Source organism: Fusarium falciforme, chromosome 7 (assembly GCF_026873545.1).
Source record: "Fusarium falciforme chromosome 7, complete sequence".
Lineage (NCBI taxonomy): Eukaryota > Fungi > Ascomycota > Sordariomycetes > Hypocreales > Nectriaceae > Fusarium > Fusarium falciforme.
In genome coordinates this window covers 2,228,458-2,248,259 of record NC_070550.1, presented here as the reverse complement: position 1 = coordinate 2,248,259, position 19,802 = coordinate 2,228,458, and the positions used below count along the sequence as shown (strand labels likewise).

Below are 19,802 nucleotides of genomic sequence, written 5' to 3'. Positions count from 1 at the left end.
AATTTACTATCGAATAATGATCTTCTCAACCTTCTTGGTCCCCTCCGCCACATCAGGCCATACATCACCCGTCATGACTCCAAACGCAAAAGATTCGCCCACTAGCTCAAAGTATGGGGCCTTGTTTCCCTCCTCAGCTTTACCCTCACAACCCGCATCTGTCCCTTTTGAAGAAATGGATCGAAAAACAAAGGGGACAGAAGCTCCCTTGACGACATAAACCACGTCACCGACTTGGGCTCGCTCGGGGGCAAGTCCTATGAACCCAGTGTCGGTCACAAAGAATCTCTTGCCATCGCACATCCGGAGGATGAAATTAGCCTGTGTTTGGTAGCTAGAACCGTTTTTCAAAATCTCGCTGAGTGGGAGGTGATCCTTCTCATGACTTTCCTCCCAAAATATATTATCCTTTTTGGCTTCCTCCTCCTCCTTGGTCATGTTTTTGGCGCCGTATAACTTGATGAATTCGACGGCCTCGTTGACAACTCTGGGGTAGACTACGTCTTCTCCAGAAACTGTTCTGACGAACGGTGAGAGTCCTCTGGGTCCATTGTCCCAGTCCACCATCTCCTGGGTTGAGAGGTTCGTTGGAGGGTTCCTGCTCTTGAGGTATTCCTTGCTTGGTACAAGGCTCTCCCACTGAGCAAGCGGAAAGACATTGTTCTCAATGTCACAGACATCGCCGAGCGTCGTTATCTGGCCGACCTGGACCACATCGAGGTGAAGTTGCGCCGACATGTCCCCCGATGCAGATGAATATTCCGAGACAGTCCAAGTCTGGAGTCGTTCGGGTCTGTATCTTGATCGACCAAAAAGGTAGTCAGGCTCTCTGTCAAACCCAGCAGCATAGCCCATCTCCCTCGGTGGGTTTTGTGAAGACCAGTTCGAATCGGCAGTGCTCCAGTCGGGGACCCAAGAGGGAAGGCCAGGTATTTGCGGGTGCTTGATGACGCTTTTGAGGGTATCCAAACCGACAGTTTGTAGGAGTAAAACGGCAAGGTCTGTGAAGACGGCCTTTTCAGAAAGGCCGTAATCGACTGGAATCTGAATCCTCTGTCGGCGTGCTTGCATGTCTTGGACTTCATCCTCATTGTCACATTCCCACTCCTCCATCGCCTCGCCTATCTCCACAGACAATTGGTCGTGATCTCGGTTCAGCAGAGGAATAATGGCATACAGCTTATCCCTCGGATCGGTCGCGCCGCAGTGTCTTGTGTCTCTGAGCATCCTGAAGAGTCGTTCCACATACCAAATCCATCCACCGTGCTCCGAAACGGGCGATGTTGAGTACTGGACCGAGTATGGAAGCTTATCAACAGTTCGGTTCATTATGTTCCATTGATAGAACGTCAGGAAACTTTGCCAATCTAGTTGTTGACTCCCACAAATGACGATGGCTTGTTTTGCAAATGTAATCTCTTGTAGCACCCAGACACGGTGAAACCAAGGTCGTTCGAAGAAAACATCTAATGAAGATTTATCACAAATCGCCGACGGCAGGTCCCAGTCGCCAGTTCCGTAGTCGGAAGGATCGTCAACTTCACCAATGTACTTCATGGCGGCGTCCGTGTCGCTGGTGCCCTCGCCAAGATAGACAACAACTCGAGTTGCTTCCTGATAGATGCGTGACATGAGGATCAACTGATGGTTCTTTTCCGCATTCAACGACTGGTTGATACAGATGGAATCAATCCACAAGGTTCGAGCGGAATCCTTCTTTCGCAGTCGCTGGAGCGCAGCGTAGCAGTTGGGCGTGACGCCCATCGTGATTTCTTCACCATCCTTATCGACAACTCGTACCAGTACCTGGCGTGATGCATCTCCCCAAACATAAGAAACGGCTTCGTATGGTTGAGGGTCCTGAAGTCTAGTGTTGATAAGACGTAGGATCAATGGCTCGTCGTGGTCGCCAGGTTGTAGAGAAATGAGGCGAAATGAATCGTCCTCCTCCAGGATCTCTCCAGCGTAGGCCTGGTATAATTCCTCGTTCATTTTGGCACTCATCAAGTGTTTAATGCTATGTCTGACCAAAACCTGCAAGCTGACAATTGGAATATGTCTTGTGTCGGCGAAAGCGGTCAGCGAGGGCAGCAAGACTGATTACAGATTACCCCACTCTTGAAGCAAAACAGGCCGATGTGACGCTGATGCAGGTCAAGTCCGGGCTATGGTGGTCTGGACTCTTGGCCAATGCGAATCTTGGTGTTGAAGTTCCACAAGCTCACAACGGACTGCCTCTGATGTAGTAACATAACTAAAACTCGGCGATAGATGAATTAGAGTCGTCGATGGCTACCTGGCTAACGGGGTTTGAACCACATTGCCATCCCTGAGCAGGAGGTTTTTGACTCCGAGCTCGAAAGGGGTATCCATAATTCGATACAGACTCACTCTCTGCCACATACGACCATACCTACCGGAGAACTCGGGATCCCGTCCGCTCTCCCATAGATAAGCCGGTGAGGGGCGGATTAGTAGTTGGGTCGGTGACGACCAGCGAATCCCCGCTGTTGTATGTTTTTGCTGGATGAGCTATCTTTTTGTCCTTGTCAGGGAATAACCAAGGTGACCCGTATCCCTTAAGAAACTCGTTATTTTTGCAGTCGTACGCTGTTGACAGAATCAGTAGACAGTGGAGATGCTGCGTGGTCAGAGCTTTTGACCTTTGCAGGGCTGAATCCGTGTTCACTCCCTCAAATTCCTGAAGTGAAGGACTCTCCCCTACCCTGCAGAATGCGAGAGGGCGGATCCCATGTTGGTCTGGCCTTACACGATTGTGTCAAGTTACCAAAAACATGGACGACATAAAATGAAATCACATGAAGAGTAAAGTATGCGTGTCAGGAAAGGGCGTCAAACCTGATCGTAAGGTCCAGGTGATCATGACCAAGTAGTGATGATGGTGATAATTTCACGGAGCACACATGGTTAGGGGATCATGTGCGCTGCAACATTGTGGCTGTCGGCTGCTCCACTCTTCTTAGACGGACCAATCAGCAGGTGGAATCTGACACGCGCCTTAAACACAGGTGCCACCTCCTTGGAGGTAGGTACGTACCTCCAAGACGATCATGTCCACTCATGAAGCATCACCAACTGTCGGCATCATCATTCTCGCCTTTTGTATCCAATCTACGCACAATATTACAATATGGAAATTTGTAGCAGAGAATACCTTTGAACTTTTGTACTATTTAGCTGGTTCTCTTAAATCTATCTACCTCGGTATCCTGCCTGAACTAATGCTCCTCGTCACGTTAACTAAGCGTAGTTGTCTCAAGTTTCACTTTTATTGCCTGGTGGGCCAAGATAGGCTGAATGGCGTCGACTGCATGAATGTGCGTTTGTAAACATGTAGAAATGATGCCATGTTCGTGTTTATAGGAGAGAAACTCTAGCAAATCGGCCAGGGAGCTAGTGAAATCAGGTTGACAGTACTGCTTGGTCCCGGAATTTATGGCCCCGACAAACTTAGGTAGTTCAAATGCGGCACTCTTTAATTGCTCTCACTTTAGTCCAACTTAGGCTGCTCTCTTAGAGAATTCTTGAAACATGATTGCTCCCAGAAATGATTCCCAGGGAGGTCTCTGGTGAGTAACGGCTTCTTGGCGGATGGGCTGTTGGTGGCTGCCAGCTGACCCGGTGCTCGGGCTCTATCGTCGCTTGATGTGAGAGAGAAGGGAAAAAACTAGCCTCTTTAGGTAAGCTTATCGCTAGTTGGGTTTATCAGCATGGGGTTTGGTCGGCCGGTTAAAGCCGGCAATCATACAAAACCCCAGTAGGAGCGACTCCTGGCTTTGTCTGTGACTTGACTCATGAACCAAGACGTGCAACCTCCTCCAAACAAGCATCATGTCTCCGACAGCGCAAACGACCTGCTTCTCTGCAAGCAGACTCAACGACACAACCTTTGTCATCTGTGAGGACGACAAATGGAGCGAGAATCCACTCATTTACGCGAAACTCTTTCCGAATAGTTTGGTACTGATCGACACTGGCTGTGGCGGCGCAGCCAAGGACCCAACCGTTGAACTCAGATCTCTGCGGACTTTTATCGAGACTTATCCGGTCTCTGATAACGAAGATGAGCCACTGAATAAGGATGGAACGAGGAAATATGTCGTAATTTGCACCCACTGCCATTATGATCACGTCGGTTGGTTCTCCACGGACTACCCCAAGCAGTTGTTCAAACACTGACCTTATTAGGCGGCATAGAAGAATTCACAGACAGCGAGAGTGCGATCTGGGCAAGCTCATTTGACAAAGACTTCATTCAAGGCCCAGACCGCCTTCCAGAATCCTCTCTTTGTCGCTTCGTCGGTATGGAGACACCAAACTACCAAGTCACAGGATGGGCCAACGATGGCCAAAGCTTGGTAAACCGTCAAGGTGAGGATTTGGGGCTAAAGCTTTACCACACACCCGGCCACACTCCGGACCAACTGGCCATATGGGATCACCAAGAGCGATTTCTCTTTGTCGGTGACTCCATTTATGAGTGGGCAGCTATCTTGTTTCCGCGAGAGGGAAATGTCACCACCTATAGTAAGACCATTGGAAAAATGAAGAAGCTGGTTCAGGGATGGAATAAAGAAGCTGGTAAGGAGTTTTGCTCCCTTGAAGACTCTCAAGCTGACAGAAGTTATAGGAACTACCGGCGATGCGTTTGTACCGCGAGTGAGAATGGCATGCGGCCACAACACCCGTAACGAAGATGCTCTGGAGCTGCTTGAGGAGGTCGACCGAGTTTTATTGGCTGCAGTTGAGCAAAGAATCCAGCCGATAGATAAGGGCATCAATCGAGAAGAGCAGTCGGAACTGTATGAGGATGGAAATGGGCGCATTTCTTTCTTTGGAAGTGCAGCTGGCTTTACAGACTTACGGAACAATGCGGAAGCAGTCGAAGAGATGCGTAAGCGATGCGGACTTTGACTTGGGAGCAGCGCGCAAGTCGTGGAGAAGGGATCATTTTTAGATGTTTGCCTCCAGCCAGGTGTCTGGCCAACAACGAAGAACCGTATTTGACATTAATGTTGTGTTTTCTTTTTGTCTTTCCAGAGATGCTGTTGTAAAGTGCATGTGGCTAAGATCAACTTTAAAAAATTGCTCCCAGTGATTGTAGACTTGGTGTTGTAAGGAGGTTTTATATCACCTCGGAGAGAGGATAGAGGCCAATCGTTTATTTCTTAATACCACTGAAAACAAAGAGACGAAGAAGGGAACCTAAAAGGAGTGATAATTAGGAGCTTATGATAACACGAGAGAATTTCAAGCCTTGACCTTCATTTGGTCGAGAATCTGCTGTACACCTGCGAAACCAAGCTCCGTCATGGTCTCCTCCCACAGCTTCTGTGAAACTGTCTTACTTTCGGGGGTGTAGAAAAACTGGCCATATCTGGGAATTCGCGTCAGCTTGCCCGTTTTGCACAGCCATTCCATCACTGAAATAACTTACGGGTATACCCTCCAGTCCATGATGAAGCTGCCGTGCGTTTCGCTGCCCTTGATGACAGCAGCATCGATATAGGTCGAGGCCCCAGCATCAATCGGGCGTCCTACCATGGACTTCATTCCCAAGAGGAAGGCCTTGGCAACGCCATGAATGTCCCTCTGGAGATTCGTGCCTTTGCAAAACCCAGGGTCCACCAGGTTGACCACAACATCGTCGGGGCTCACATACTCGACGAGCTTGTAAATCCAGAGGTGGAGGAGAAATTTGGCAGTATTGTAGCGTTCAGCCCCATCGAAAGTGTTCTTGTCGTCAAATGCAGGGATGATGGGCGATGCCTTGGATTCCGGGAACTTGGTGTGCATTGACAGGCCAGAGCTGACGATGGTGAGCCGACCAGGACGACCATCCGGGGCCTTTTCCTTGAGATTGGGAAGCAAGAGAGTAGCCAAGAGAACAGTGGACAGGTAGTTGACCTGGAAGACCTCCTCATGGCCGGTCGCAGCCAGGCCGAAATTCTGCTTGGTGATACCCGCGTTGAAGATGACAAAGTCGATGCGGGAAAGGGTAGCACAGCGAGATACAAAGTCTTGGATAGATTGATATGAGGCCATATCCAGCTGCCAGGCGTCGACGGAGGCGGAAGGATGTTCCTTTTGGAGTGACTCGGCGGCTGCTTCTCCCCTCTGGAGAGACCGACTGGCGATGATGACATGGGATAGCTTCAACTCAAGGAGCATGCGGGCACATTGCAAGCCAAGGCCGACATTTGCTCCAGAGATGATGGCTGTCTGGCCACTGAGGTTGGTGTCTTTGGGAGGGAAGTGGGCTTTTTCACACTGGGAGGAAAAGAAGAGTCCCATCAGACTTTGTGAGAGCAGAGGGAGGTCAGACGAGGCAGTCATTGTGGATGATATGAGGGAAGCCGTTTCAAATAAAGATGAGTGAGGATATCAAAGCATGAGCAGATTGAAGAGCTGCTTTCGAGAATTTATAACCTGCAAGGGGCAGGCCATGTCATGGTTGGGAACTTGGGATCTGGTTTCACTATCTTGGTTCCAGTTAGTCCGCAAGGACCGAAGATGAGAGTTCTGGATATCGAAATCGCCAAGCCTCGATTGTTTCCTCATACAATAGAGACTACATCCTCTTCTGTCAAACAATCTTGTCTTGGCGCTGTCCAAGCCAAAGAGACGAATCAAGTTGGCCGGGTCATCGGAAGGATCAGAGCAGGGATTCGTCTCTGGACCTGGGAGCTAAGCCAAAATAGGAAAACAATCGAGGTCTTGGCACGCATCCTCATCACGTTTATGCAATGTTGCTGACGACGAAGTCGAGTTCTCGGAGATAGACACGTTCTTTCTTCCACATCATCCGCGTTTGCCTCCTCCTTGCAGTTTTCATTTAGATCCAAGACTACTAAATCGCCCAGTCGACATCTCATAGAAGCCAAGAACAGTTTACCAACTCCTGGAGGTCAATCACATGGCGCCAGGAAGACGCCCGGCCCCACGTCCCGGTATGTTCCCCCACTCTATACCCTGCTCACCTCATCTAGGCTGAACTGTTCTGTTAGCATCCAAGGGATTCGAGTTCGTCTTGAGTGATTCCAAGGGAAATCCTAAACCGTCGGATCGCAAACTCATCCGACGTCATGTGATGAGAGGGAAGAACACGCGCGGACACCAGCCACCTCGGCTTCCCCGATCTTGGATTCACACCACTGCCGCGGGTGGATCACAATCGCCATCTCCAGCTGACTCTCTTGGTCACCTTAGTGGCCTCATTGAGAGATGTGGTGATGACAGCAGATGGGATACCTGCCCGTGGTTCCCCTTCTCGATAAACGTGCTGGACACTGTCAAGTTTGCAGATGAGGTTGATAGGCCTGCCCGTCAAATGATCGCCAGCTGTAAGTGAATCAAATACTTGGACATGAAATCATGAACTCACTCCCTTGCAGTCTTTGGGACAATCCGAGAGCTCATGTACCCTCTCGATCTCTGTTGCGAATTCAACGCCTCCGAGACCAACTGGTTCGGCTGGATGACCAACGATGCCGCATACCTCCACGCTCTCCTCTTTACCATCAGCTCTTTTCATGACATTGCAGCTGGACGTACCGCACAGCTTCGCACCAACTACCATGTTTTCAAGGCCATCAGACTCCTCAATGAGCGCTTAGCCGATAGCGAGATGGCACTTGCCGACTCAACGGTAGCCGTGGTTATGAGCATGGCCATGCTTTGCGAAATAGCGGGGGACGTTCAGGCTGCAAGAGCACATACCGATGGACTGAAGCGGATTGTTGAGTTGCGTGGGGGAATCGGTTCTTTCAGCCATGCCCAACAGCTCCAGGTCAAGATATGTCGGTGAGTGTGCAGCTAGGCTTGAGGCTTGCGAAGTAGCTACTTGTGCTAACGGTGCGTTGCTAAACAGAGTCGACTTGAGTATGGCAATTTCCCAAGGCTCCCGACCATACTTCTTCCAAGATGGCGTCTCGTGGGACTCATTTTTCGAGTCTTGTCCAGTTTTGAAGCGCCTGAGACCTATCCCCTCGACCGCCATGTTGCGCACTCGTCGTCTGATCAAACCAGTCGACAGACGGTTATACTACATCTTCCAAGATGTTCAGGATTTCTCGCAGCTCGTCAACTTCCTGTTCCAGTCGCACCAGAAGATACAGCCCGGGATCTTTCAGGACCTTCTCACCTCTCTGCAGTATCGCATCTTGCTGCTCGACTTTGGAATCGACAATCGATTTGCAGAGCTTTTACGACTCTCCATGTTGGCTTACTTGACCGTTGTTCTCTTCCGTCTCCCCCAAGTCAAGCTGCAGTATCCCTTTTTAGGGTCTCAACTGCGCACAAGCTGCCAAACCTTTAAGCCAGCGAATGAACAAGAGATGAGGGTTTTTGCATGGGCCATGTTTGTTGGCTTCATGTCAGCGCTGGACTTGCAGGATGAGGAGTTGACGATGATGCTGTCTGAGATGATGGTGCCTTGTCTTGGTTCGTCATGGGGTGAGGTCAAGACGAGCTTTAAAGAAGTCCTGTGGATTGATGGGATCTATGATGGCCCTGGGCAGGGAGTTTATGAGAAATTTGCCAAATAGAATCGTAGTTGGCCTTCACATGCATTCTTTGCCACGTTTTGTTGTTTCTCAGTGAACCAGCCACTGCAGAAAAGCCTGTGAGACAGTTGGAGCTTCGGTGGCTGAATGCAAGAATAAGCGTGGCTGGATAATTTGTTAAGCAACTGTTAAGGTTGCTAGGCGCCACCTACCATCATTCTCTTCCACGAACCAGAGAATTGACTGTTGTAACGGTAATTCGATGCAACAGCCAAACATTCAACGCCAACTCTACACTTTCAAGCTCAACTCACCCCATTGACCACCAGTTCAAACATTCCATCTCATATCCTCGGAAAATACTCGGCTCACACACTTCGGCTCGATGGAGTTCTAGCCAAGCATCACTACGTCATCCTCGCCTCTTCATTGGATCACAAGCTTATTTCGTCTCCCCTGACTCGGATCCCCTGCACCTCATTTAAAATCCTCCTTCTCCGTGCTCCGCTCGCGTGAGCCGCAACCCCATTCCCTCTTTGGACCTCAATCATGCTTCCGCTCTCCAAGACATGACGCGTCTCGCCATCGAGACGTGGATCTGGTACGGAGTCACATGGCTCGTCGTCATTGCCCGGCTGTAAGCTTCCCGGACTGTGGTTTCACCTGTGGCTTACTGACTTTTGCGTGTTCAGCCTGTCTCGTCGGCTGGTCGTGGGATCAGTCAAGAAGTATCAGACTGATGATTACCTGATGATTCTTGCTATGGTTGGTGCTCGCAGTCATGCCTCGTGCTCTTCCCCTCTCTGACTGATGGTCTGTCTGGCAATCCAGGCCTGTGACGCGGTTCTCATTGCCTGCATGAACATCGTTTCCCACACGAGCAGCAACCTCATTGACCCTACTCAAGCAGTCGACCTCACACCAGATGAGATCGATAAACGCCGGCTCGGATCCAAACTCATCCTTGTTGTAGAGCAGCTCCAATGCACCGTGACCTGGCTCGTCAAGTGCTGTTTGCTCCTCATGTATAACCGACTAACGTGGGTTGCTTTCCATATATGGTCTGCTGGTCGTTTTCTAATCGTGAACAGGACAAACCTAACGTACAATCGCGCCGTTAAAGCAGTTGCCGTGTATGTGATTGTCGGGTTTGTCGTCATGGAGATCCTATACTTTGGAGTATGGTGTCGCCCTTTCAATCAGTACTGGGCTGTCCCTACCGACAATGGTATCTATTGCCCCTTACGACTTGCACAAAGTCTCTTGTTGTTAATGCTATGTAGTCCAATGCTCAACCGCAACACATCACCTCATCACGAATGCAACCCTAAACATCTCGTCCGACATCATGATCATCATACTTCCCATGCCCCTATTTCTGAAATCCAATGCCACAGCCAAGATCAAAGTGGCCCTATGCTGCATCTACACCGTCGGCGTCTTTACGGTATGTGGATATCGATGACTGCTAACGGCCAACCTAGCCAGATACCTCGTCTACTAACCATACGACCCATGTTGCTAACCACGCCGTGCCGCAGATTGTCTCCGCCGTTTTGAATAAATACTATTCCTTCACCGACCCCTTTGGGGCTGATTGGACTGTCTGGTATATTCGCGAATCTTCAACGGCACTCATTGCTGCCAACCTCCCCTTGACTTGGCCTCTTGTTCGTCAAGTTATGCACATCAGCACATCAAACCAAAGCAGTTCTTATACCCCGAGAGCCTCGCGTGGTTTCGACCATTTTGATTTTAGTGTACCTACTATAACGACAAATGGCAACAGTAGTTTGCCGACACTCGGGCCCTCAAATAGTGAGATCCCACTGAGGGAACGGGTTAGAACGGATTTGGAGGGAACTTCAGGCGATAGAGCTAGGAAATGAATCTAATGACTGGTTAATCAAATATACATATATAATGAAACAGACCTGACAAGACGACAGTAAAACTTCGCTAACATTGTTAGGTTAGTAACTGTGCCCAGAACTCTTTGTTCCTGTCAGGAGAAGAATCGCAAGATCAAGTAAGTAATAACTTCATTCGCCCTACCATAATTTTTTATTGCAGCCGAAGCTTCTGTCATAGTGCCGTGCCTATAAACGTTCCATGTTCCCATTACCGCTTCGAGAGTATTTATCCTCAAGATAAGTAACCCTCGTTCCTACTAAACAAAGACTGAAACGATGGCCACGAAACTTGGGAATACGCCTTTGTTTTCTTGTTTGATCTTATCTGCCCGTTCTCTAGTGGCGTGTTGCTTTTTGAGTTATGTGGAAATCTTGAACCTTGGGTGGCGGCAGCGTCAATCTGATCCTGGTCATTTCGATCCAAGTTTGGGGAGAAACATGCGTTTAGAGGCTGTTGTGATTCGTATGAAGCTTGAGCTTTTTCGATCACCTTCGGGATCTCATGAGACTCTAGCCTGTCATGACCATCTGCCTGTTGGTGGCGAGACCATCGCAGTGTCCACTGAAGAACAGCTTGGTCTATTGAGGCGCTCAGCTCTTGATACGCCTCGGGGTATTGGAGGGCTGGATTCCGGGCGACTTCCGAGATTTCGAGGACTCGTGCACAGATTTCTCGAGTAATCTTGGATATTGGCTGGTCATGGTTCGTAGCATCGCCAGTAGTTTGAAAGGTGGTTGGCAGAATTGATGACGCAAACACTGGGCCAATGATTTCTTCGACCGTGTCCAACACCTTTTTCCATGGCTTGTTGGCGAACCGTTTTTGATAACCATCCTTGTCGTCGTTTGGAAAGATGGACAAAGAGTCCTTGGTAGCCACTGACTTGAACGAGGCCATTTGGTCCCGGACTGCATCGAGAACTGCCTTTTCGAGCTGAACCGAGAGTGTCTCCAACTGAGTGGATTGATCTTCTTTCCCCATTGTCCCGGCGTTCACACCACTGCTGCTATTTCCATCTCTGAATAGTGAAGTGAGCTGTCTTTCTCGAATCACTGGTTTGAGATCCTCCCGAATGAGGGGCTTGTTGTTTTGTCGCTTGTCTATGATGACCGTGGGATTGGGATTCAACCACGCGACCACGTGGGTCAAGACTTGCGCCATAATCCGACCCTCCTCTTTCGTTGTTTTAAGAAGCTTTTGGACATTTGGAAATACCAGCCTGGGGCGATCCACGATGCGCTGATAGGTGCGGCTGTAAGCCTCGTCACCCAGCTCCAGAAAGAAGCCGTGGTGACGTGTGGCGCTGGACTCGTTCATTGTTTGGACAGGGTAAAAGAGTTGTTGAACATGCATTTCTGTGTGCCCGATAGGCAGTGCCTTTGCTAGCTTGGCCCAATCTGAAGCCTTCAGGCTGTCGGCACATTCCTCAGGTAGCTCAGCAAGTGACTCGAGAACCTGCTCAAAGGTGGTGAACCAGTACTACGGCGAGACATATCAGTAACTCGCCCGGTATATGTAAAGAAGACGTAAACTTACGCTATCAACCCGATAGCTCGCCATCCAATCCCAGGTTGAGATGTTGAAAGTCATCCTGCCAAGCTGTGTCCTACACCAACGAGTGATCATCGGCCTCCAACGGTGGTTTCTCCAGAGAGTCACAAGTCGAGCAGTGGGAAATTTGTCGGCGGTACTCAGTCGTAGGATATTCATAACTTGCTTTTCCACGTCGTACTTCTTCCCCTGAAATAGAGAATCGCATTGGTCATTTGCCAGCACGAGCTGCATCCAGATTTGGCCATGGCTATCAGGTAGAGATAGGTCGCGACGGTTGACACGTAGCTTGACATTAATCTCTGCCGGAATTTGGTCTATATCGGGGGTTAGTTTCACTGAGTAACATGTGCTGCAGTCACTTACCTCGATCGTAAATGATGCACGTCCACCACAGCTCCTTACTATCTGTTCCCGTTTGCTTCACATACTCGCGCATTGCCTCTATCCTGTGCTGGCCTGCCATGACTTCTGCCTTCTCATTGGGATTGACCAACAACCAGTCCTCAAACGAGAGTACTTGGTTGCACTGCGAGTGATGCCCCGGCTGCCCAAGATGGCTCATCATACGCCTTACGGCTTCTGCGCTGCACTGCACCAGCAAATGGTTCTCAGTTTCTTGTCGCTTTAACTTACCTTGCTGGAAAGCATTGCATAGTTTCTCTACATGTCGGCGATTCAGGTGCCGGTTGGTGCCCTTTCTCCAGACACACGACAGAGCATCTAAGGGCATCTTGGCTGTGGCGAGGCGGTAGTCCTCCGCTTCATGTTGAGCGGACCTGCCATCGTGGAAACTGGCTTGTTCAGCCCTTAAAGTCTGCGACGTCCGAGATCGTTTATTTTGCACTGCCTTGGCATTTGGTGACTGGCCGTGAGTGGAATGGCGCTTCATGTTGGATGAGGCACCGATGGGATCAACGAGATAACGTGGTATGCAATGGAATTCCTGCTGTGAGTGGGACGATGATGGTCTAGGCATTATTAATCGTGCGCCCCGACTCCGTGCCTACGGATATAACCCCTGTTCGTCTCGGGGGAATTAGCACCCATCTCCATCTTCAACCCCAGGGTTAGACGTGGGGCGAGATCTCGAAGAGCTTGAGTCTTCGGATTTGGATGCTAAAACATGCAAATTTTAGTTAACAACGTGAAGAATTATGATCAAATCCGCCGAGCGGAACGGGGAGATTGCGGGTAAATTGATTTGAGAGACGACAGTATGGCTCAAAATCGCATCAACTTGAAAACTATTTAATGACCTGGTATTGCTTTGCTTCACATCCAAGTTTACAAGTCTCTTCCTGCACACTAAGGCATTCAACATTCTCTTATCTATCACGTGAGCACAGATAACTTACATCTCATCTCCTCATTACGCTGCGTCAAAGCAAGAGAAGCCAACATGTCCTGCTATCAAAACATTGCCGTCGCCGGAGTAGGTGTTGCATCAGAAGCAGAACAAGCAGTGCTGACAGAAGACCAAGGCATCCGGAAATATTGGAAAGGTCGTGGTGAAGGAGCTCTTGGCCTCTAACTTCAACGTCATCGCTTTGCAAAGACCAACTTCCACGGCTACTTTCCCCGATGGGGTTCAAGTTCGGAGGGTAATCCATGACTCGTTTGACTCTTGGAGGGCGGCTCTCGAAGGCCAAGATGCATTCATCTCTTTTCTGGTCCCACCGGTAAAGGGATATCAAATCTTGGCTGCCGATGCTGCCGTTGCTGCCAAGGTGAAGCGCTTCATTCCGTCGGAATGGGGAATGAACACGACGATTCTGGGAGACACAATCTTTGGCAAACTGCTTTCCGACAAGACATCTACGCAAGCCCATTTGGAAAAACTTGCAAAGGAAAATGAGCTTTTCTCTTGGACAGGTATTTCCACTGGATTGTGGTTTGACTGGGTAAGTGAAGCCGCCACACCTGTGTGATTACGCTTGAAGGTTGGACTGACACACCCAATGCAGGGGCTGGAGCACCTATCCCTAGGATTTGATAAAAACACCATGAATGCAGAAATCTCTGACTCAGGTTATGAAAGATTTCAGACGACCAACCTTAGTTTTGTGGCCAAGGTTGTGGCCGCTATCCTCAAGAATCCAGCCCAAGCGTCAAACAAGTACATCACGATCGCCTCGTTCAACATTTCTCAAAAGGAAATCCTTGCACTTGCAGAGAAAGTCTCTGGGAAGAAATGGACTGTAAAGTCTTGCAAGGTTGATGATGTTCAGAGAGCTGCTGAAAAGGATCTGGCCAACGGTAATATCGAGGCAGCATTCTATCCTTTGTTGCATGGTCGACTCTTTCGAGATGGTGCTGACCTGTCGCTTCAGCCCGGGCAGAACTTTGCTCAGGAAGTGTTGGGCTTCTCGGAAGAGGATCCAGTCGATGCGATCAAGGGTTGGCTCGAGAAGTAGCTGGAATGTTGGTGTACGGGACTCAGTATGCGGCCTTTGGTTAGAGAGGGATGAAATGAAGGGATTGAGTACTTGGTGATTATGAAAGTACATGTATGTCAGGAGTGACTAGCCATTCAATCTTTATCAGTAACCCTCTGTGTCATATCTCATATTCATCACCTAGTAGTAATCACAATACTGACTGTGCTAGGATGCCGGTAATTATCCATCATATAAAGGCGAAAATTATTGGGTATGCTAGGAATACTTGATGATAGGGTTAATTGTTAACCCAAGTCATGGTCCGACACCTTGGAGGAGATCACGTAATGAAGGCCAGGTTGATCTTACGGTGAATGACTCATTCGGTCGGGCCAGGGGTCACCGGGGATACGCAATACGCTGCCGCTTACGATGATCCGATCCATAACGATTGGGATATAATCTCAGCAAGGAAGTCGAGTTTTGCGTCGACTACGCTTGACAGAAATTCTTGGCATTCTCGAAAATGACTGCTCACGGCTTTTGGCAGTATCTTAGGCTCAAAGCCATTGTTTCTTTGATTCGCTTCTTCAACTACCTTGGCACCCGTCGTCATTTGCAACCGTCTCCATTTTGCGACCGTAAACAAATTCGCATTCCGTCTAGGCAACTTGGCCGATTTATTGACGCTTGGATCTATCATCCCCCCAACTACAACAGAGACGAGCCTAGAGGAGTCGTCATCAACTGGCATGGAGGCGGTTATGTTATGCCGAATCTGGGCCAGGACCATTCGTTCTGTGAACAGATAGCCCGTGAAGCCAACGTCCTCGTGCTGGATGCAGATTACCGCAAAGGGCCGGAACATCCATTCCCTGGGGCTACCGAAGACGTCCAAGATGTATTGCGATGGGTCCAGAGCCAGCCTTGCGTCTTTGACCTCGACCACGTTGCTCTGTCTGGATTCAGCTCCGGGGGGAACCTGGCACTGGTCGCATCCTCTGAGTTGAGACGCGAGTTCCAAGACATCAACATTAGGGCAGTTTATGCGTTCTACCCAGGAACCGACCTTAGCATCCCCTCAGAGGCCAAGTCGGTCCCGGAACCGATTGTGCCGATTCCTTCCTGGGCACTGCGCGTCTTCTTTGACAGTTACATTCCCCAACTTGAGGATCGAAAGTCACCAAAAGCTTCCCCAATCTACGCCGAAGAGTCATCTTTCCCCCCGCATATTCTGCTCTTTGTCTGCTCTGGAGATATCCTGTGTCCCGAAGCCGAGGTGTTTGGGCAGAAGCTGGCCCAGGCTGGTCGTGACATCGAGGTTGTCAAAGTGGAAGGGGCTGGACATGGATTCGATAAGGATGCCCTTGCGCGTGTTTTCAAGCCGGAGGAAAAGAAAAGAGCATATGCAAAGGTTATTCAGAGTCTGAAAGCGATAATGTAGATGGGGATATTTCTTCTAGCACTCTGATAATAAGCAATGTCTATCTAAGGGTTGTTACTAAAAGTACGATCGTCCCCAGTGAGTGTTCAAACCAATCATGTCATACTGGTACGGCCACTGGATCTCAACCCCCAGCTCCTGGGCAGTCTTGAGAACAAACTCGGGTTCTTTGAGAAACTGTCTCCCTACAAATGCCAGATCCGCCTGCACGCCGTCTTCCTTGTCAAGCTGCACAACATCGTGAGCAGTCTGCGGCGTGTGGATAAACCCCACCGCGGCAACGAGCAAATCTAGGCGCTCTTCTCTCAACGCAGCTCGGATGGTCCTGGCTAGGTCAAGCTGGTAGTTGGGATGAACGTCGATCTTTTGATCTTTGTGGTTACCACCTGATGATACATCCAAGATGTCGACACCAAGCCCGGGTAGAAGTTTGGCTAGCTTTATAGATTGGTCAAGATCCCATGACGGCTCACCGCTCCATTCCATCCACTCGACTACGGATATCCGGAGCGACAGCGGGACACTGTCAGGAATGACTGCCCGGATAGCTTCGATGACTCGAACGAGGAAGCGAACACGGTTTTCGAAGCTGCCGCCATACTCATCCGTGCGTTTGTTGGTCAAAGGGGACAGGAACTGGTTGATAAGGTAGCCGTGGGCCCCGTGGATCTCGATAAAATCTGGCTGCATGTCAGTTGTAGAATTCAAGTGGGCCGAAGACTGCCTACCAAGACCAGCCTTGATGGCTCTTCGAGCAGCTTCTGCGAAACTCCGGATCAAAGCCTCAATTCCCTCAAGAGCCAAGCTCTTTGGCATGACATGTGCCTCGGTGTGAGGGATCGCACTCGGTCCCCACACATCGTCTGGCCATCCACCATCCTGCTCAGTAGCCACCTTGAGTTCTCCCTTAGGCAAGAATCTCGGTGCAATCATGCCCGCCTTGACACCAGCATGGTTTAATTGAATACCAATCTTCTGGCCCTGGCCATGGACAAAGTCAGCCACGCGCTTTAGCGGCTCGATCTGGCTGTCTTGCCAGAGACCAGAGTCTTGAGGAGAGGTCCGCCCGTTGGCAGCCACGGCCGTGGACTCGACAATGGTCAGGGGGACGCCTCGGAATGCGAACGAACCCAGATGCATGAGGTGAAAGTCGGTCAAGTGGCCGTCCTGAGCACTCCAGGTTCCCATGGGTGAGACGACGAAGCGGTTTTGGAGTTCTAGGCCTCGAATCTTGATTGGGGTGAAGAGAGTTGGGGTCTTTTCATCTGGTTTGACAGCGGTTCCAGTTGGAGCATCTACCACGAGCAGAGTCGGTTTTGAATAAGGGAGTGTCATGGTAATTGCTTGTAGTCGATAAAAATGGGATCATGGGAACACAGGATGTAAGGGATGCAGATTCAACAACAGAAACGCGATTGTTCGCCTATTTATACGTATGATCATGGGATTATAAATGCCAAATGAAATCATCGAAAGATATGGCCAACTGAGTTGGATCCATGCACAAAATAGTCTTGTTGATTGGCCTTTTTTCCACCACTTGATGTTGTGATTCGACTCATAATGGCGTTGGGTTAGGAAAGCATGGGAAGACAAGGATCGCACACCACCCGATTGCGTTAGATCTAAGAGTGGAGCGAAGGATTAAACGAACCGACAAATTATGCCTGCTGGTGATCGGCCGAGTTGATGTTTAATAAGCTGAATAAGCAGTTTTCGCCATGGGGAGTCTTCAACTTGCCCAACCTACCTTACACATCAGACTTCAAAGGGTATCCTGTTCAACGTGTCTATCTCTAGATACCTGGATTAGACTCCGGACATGGGGCAGGAGTCCATGCCATTGCCGGAAGTTCCCGGAACCTGTCATAACGTTACGCCTCGTCGACAGAGGAGATTTGCAACCAAAGTACGGACTGGATGCATCACATGCAGGTGAGTGTCTCGGTCTCTGGTTTATGGATCAGAAACTAAGCCTCTCGTTTAGAATTAGACGAATCAAGTGTGATGAGGTCAAGCCGTATTGTTATCGCTGCACCTCGACAGGGCGCAAGTGTGATGGATATGCTATTCTTGGACCTGCTACACGCAAGCCACAATCGCCACTGGCTCAGCCGACACCAGGAGGAAACCCTGAAGAGAGGCAGGCCTTATACATATTTCGAACCAAGGTTGCCATGTCGATTGCGTCTTCCCTTGATTTTGGATTCTGGACCCACGATCTCCTACAAACGGCTGAGGCGTACCGAGCTGTTCAGCACGCTGTTGTTGCGCTGGCCACAGCTTACCGCTCATCAATCCTCTCTGAGCATGGATCTCGAACACAGGAGAAGCAGTTTATCCTGACTCAGTATAACAAATCGATCACCTCGTTGCAACATTGCCTGAGTAACCAGGAACTCCTCACCAGAGACCAGCAAGTTATCATTTTAATGGTTAATCTTGTATTCATCTGCATATGCGCCGTTCAAGGGTTCCAAGAAGAAGCATGCGTTCATCTCCGTAACGGGCTGTCGTTATTCCATGAATGGCAGCTTGGTGCCAGTGAGGGCAGTACGCAAGACTCGACGCCAACCCCTGTAAAGCTCCTGGCGACTCTTTACACCCAGCTGGACACCCAAGCACGCATGATAATGGAATCCAGTTATCCACATAAGATGAAACTGTGGCCTCCGCACTCCGTTGTGCTTGATGGTTGGGGTAGTGGACACCTTGCAACCATTACGAAGGCTACCAGCCAGCTTGAGAGACTCCACAATGCATCCATTCAGTTGACAGCACCACCAGGGCCACCAGAGCACGAAAACACCTGCCTCCATCAGCATATGCCATTGTATCACCACCTGCAAACCTGGGATCTTGACTTTGGTCCGCTTTTATCCCAAGGAGGCACCGCCATCAAGTGTCTGCAGATCCGAAGACTCCTGACTGGGGCAAAATTTGAGCTTTGGCGCAGCAATACAAGCAAAGCACCGGAGCCTAGCTCGACCTGGGCCAGCAAGATTCTGGAGCTAGTCAATGAGATCATGCAGGATTCGAGATTCTTAGAGGCAAGGGTGGTATTCACCCCCGCTGGAGGTTTGGTCGAGGCTCTTTACTTTGTGGCCACGAGATGCCATGACACCCGAGTTAAGAGGGCTGCCATTGAAATTTTGGAGAGACGTCCCATACTTGAGGGGCTATGGAACAGCTCGATGGCATATGCAGCTCTACATAATCATCATGCAACATGGTAGTTTCATACCTATACTCGGATCAAGTATCTCATAGCTTCAATGAACGTGTCGTTTTTTTTTTTTTTTCCATTTGGACTATCTTACGCTTCCCAAAAGCCCTTGCTGATAAAGTCCCACCACCGCTCCACCCACCAAAAGGCTTGCGTTTCCCCTGACATGACCAAGTTACCCATTCAAACCATCAACTCAGGCAGATGGTAATGGCCATTGGGCACTGGTCTTAATGCAAAACCCAGTAATTTTGGCATAGTATAAGCCTGGAAGGTTCTCGACACCAGGGGCTGGAACCGGCCAGCCAGTTAGCCAGGCCCCGCCGGCCGGTAACATCCCCCTTATCAGCGAAAAGGACAGTCTCCATCAGCTCTGTCGTTGAAAAGAGCGGTATTTGAAGGGCAAGTAGTATCCATTTAATCTGCATGGGATGCGCCCGAAAGCGTGATCGTGTTTAGGATGATATCCATTACTTTGTATATAAATCTGAGGAAGTGTAAATCAGGGATACAGGTCCCAAACCACCGTAAACCCGCAAGTGGCTTCTGAGATGAATTGCTGGAGGGGATATTCAGGTCAATGGACAACTCAAGAGAGAATATTACATGAATATAGGAGAAACTAGAGCTTAACGAAATTATCACGAAATGTAGCCCGGAGGATCAGGGGCCTGCATGACCGGAGATAACTTGGAATGGTGGGAGAAGTTACCCACATGACGGCACGATGGACAATAGGGTAGCAGTGCCTATGAAACTAG

At 49.6% G+C, this 19,802-nt stretch overlaps 9 protein-coding genes and 1 pseudogene across 10 annotated transcripts, besides 1 other annotated feature; 6 read left to right on the top strand and 4 right to left on the bottom strand.

The window, feature by feature from the left end:
* Positions 1-6: 6 nt before the first annotated feature.
* On the bottom strand, positions 7-1,992 carry NCS54_00931800 (HET domain-containing protein; the record flags this gene model as incomplete). Its single annotated transcript, XM_053154669.1, has 1 exon — positions 7-1,992. The coding sequence occupies one exon, from the start codon at positions 1,990-1,992 to the stop codon at positions 7-9; it is 1,986 nt and encodes a 661-aa protein (XP_053010644.1).
* A 1,860-nt stretch (positions 1,993-3,852) lies between these two features.
* Positions 3,853-4,935, top strand: NCS54_00931700 (Lactamase-B domain-containing protein; the record flags this gene model as incomplete). The annotated part of the gene is made up of 3 exons (XM_053154668.1): positions 3,853-4,156; positions 4,210-4,602; positions 4,652-4,935. 3 exons carry the CDS (start codon positions 3,853-3,855, stop codon positions 4,933-4,935), a joined length of 981 nt encoding a protein of 326 aa, XP_053010643.1.
* Positions 4,936-5,271: 336 nt separating this feature from the next.
* NCS54_00931600 (Hypothetical protein) lies at positions 5,272-6,357 on the bottom strand (the record flags this gene model as incomplete). Its single annotated transcript, XM_053154667.1, has 2 exons — positions 5,272-5,398; positions 5,459-6,357. 2 exons carry the CDS (start codon positions 6,355-6,357, stop codon positions 5,272-5,274), a joined length of 1,026 nt encoding a protein of 341 aa, XP_053010642.1.
* Positions 6,358-6,937: 580 nt separating this feature from the next.
* On the top strand, positions 6,938-8,567 carry NCS54_00931500 (Hypothetical protein; the record flags this gene model as incomplete). Its single annotated transcript, XM_053154666.1, has 4 exons — positions 6,938-6,971; positions 7,029-7,364; positions 7,416-7,824; positions 7,892-8,567. 4 exons carry the CDS (start codon positions 6,938-6,940, stop codon positions 8,565-8,567), a joined length of 1,455 nt encoding a protein of 484 aa, XP_053010641.1.
* A 491-nt stretch (positions 8,568-9,058) lies between these two features.
* On the top strand, positions 9,059-10,554 carry NCS54_00931400 (annotated as a pseudogene). The gene is made up of 7 exons: positions 9,059-9,162; positions 9,218-9,290; positions 9,357-9,565; positions 9,617-9,753; positions 9,809-9,972; positions 10,010-10,285; positions 10,498-10,554.
* Positions 9,059-10,554: a sequence feature.
* Positions 10,555-10,670: 116 nt separating this feature from the next.
* NCS54_00931300 (Hypothetical protein) lies at positions 10,671-12,882 on the bottom strand (the record flags this gene model as incomplete). The annotated part of the gene is made up of 4 exons (XM_053154665.1): positions 10,671-11,918; positions 11,976-12,307; positions 12,357-12,572; positions 12,627-12,882. The coding sequence occupies 4 exons, from the start codon at positions 12,880-12,882 to the stop codon at positions 10,671-10,673; spliced, it is 2,052 nt and encodes a 683-aa protein (XP_053010640.1).
* A 510-nt stretch (positions 12,883-13,392) lies between these two features.
* NCS54_00931200 (NmrA domain-containing protein) lies at positions 13,393-14,407 on the top strand (the record flags this gene model as incomplete). Its single annotated transcript, XM_053154664.1, has 3 exons — positions 13,393-13,425; positions 13,475-13,894; positions 13,958-14,407. The coding sequence occupies 3 exons, from the start codon at positions 13,393-13,395 to the stop codon at positions 14,405-14,407; spliced, it is 903 nt and encodes a 300-aa protein (XP_053010639.1).
* Positions 14,408-14,897: 490 nt separating this feature from the next.
* NCS54_00931100 (Abhydrolase-3 domain-containing protein) lies at positions 14,898-15,815 on the top strand (the record flags this gene model as incomplete). The annotated part of the gene is made up of 1 exon (XM_053154663.1): positions 14,898-15,815. One exon carries the CDS (start codon positions 14,898-14,900, stop codon positions 15,813-15,815), a length of 918 nt encoding a protein of 305 aa, XP_053010638.1.
* Positions 15,816-15,872: 57 nt separating this feature from the next.
* NCS54_00931000 (Oxidored-FMN domain-containing protein) lies at positions 15,873-17,150 on the bottom strand (the record flags this gene model as incomplete). The annotated part of the gene is made up of 1 exon (XM_053154662.1): positions 15,873-17,150. The coding sequence occupies one exon, from the start codon at positions 17,148-17,150 to the stop codon at positions 15,873-15,875; it is 1,278 nt and encodes a 425-aa protein (XP_053010637.1).
* Positions 17,151-17,637: 487 nt separating this feature from the next.
* Positions 17,638-19,051, top strand: NCS54_00930900 (Hypothetical protein; the record flags this gene model as incomplete). Its single annotated transcript, XM_053154661.1, has 2 exons — positions 17,638-17,750; positions 17,803-19,051. The coding sequence occupies 2 exons, from the start codon at positions 17,638-17,640 to the stop codon at positions 19,049-19,051; spliced, it is 1,362 nt and encodes a 453-aa protein (XP_053010636.1).
* Positions 19,052-19,802: the final 751 nt, after the last annotated feature.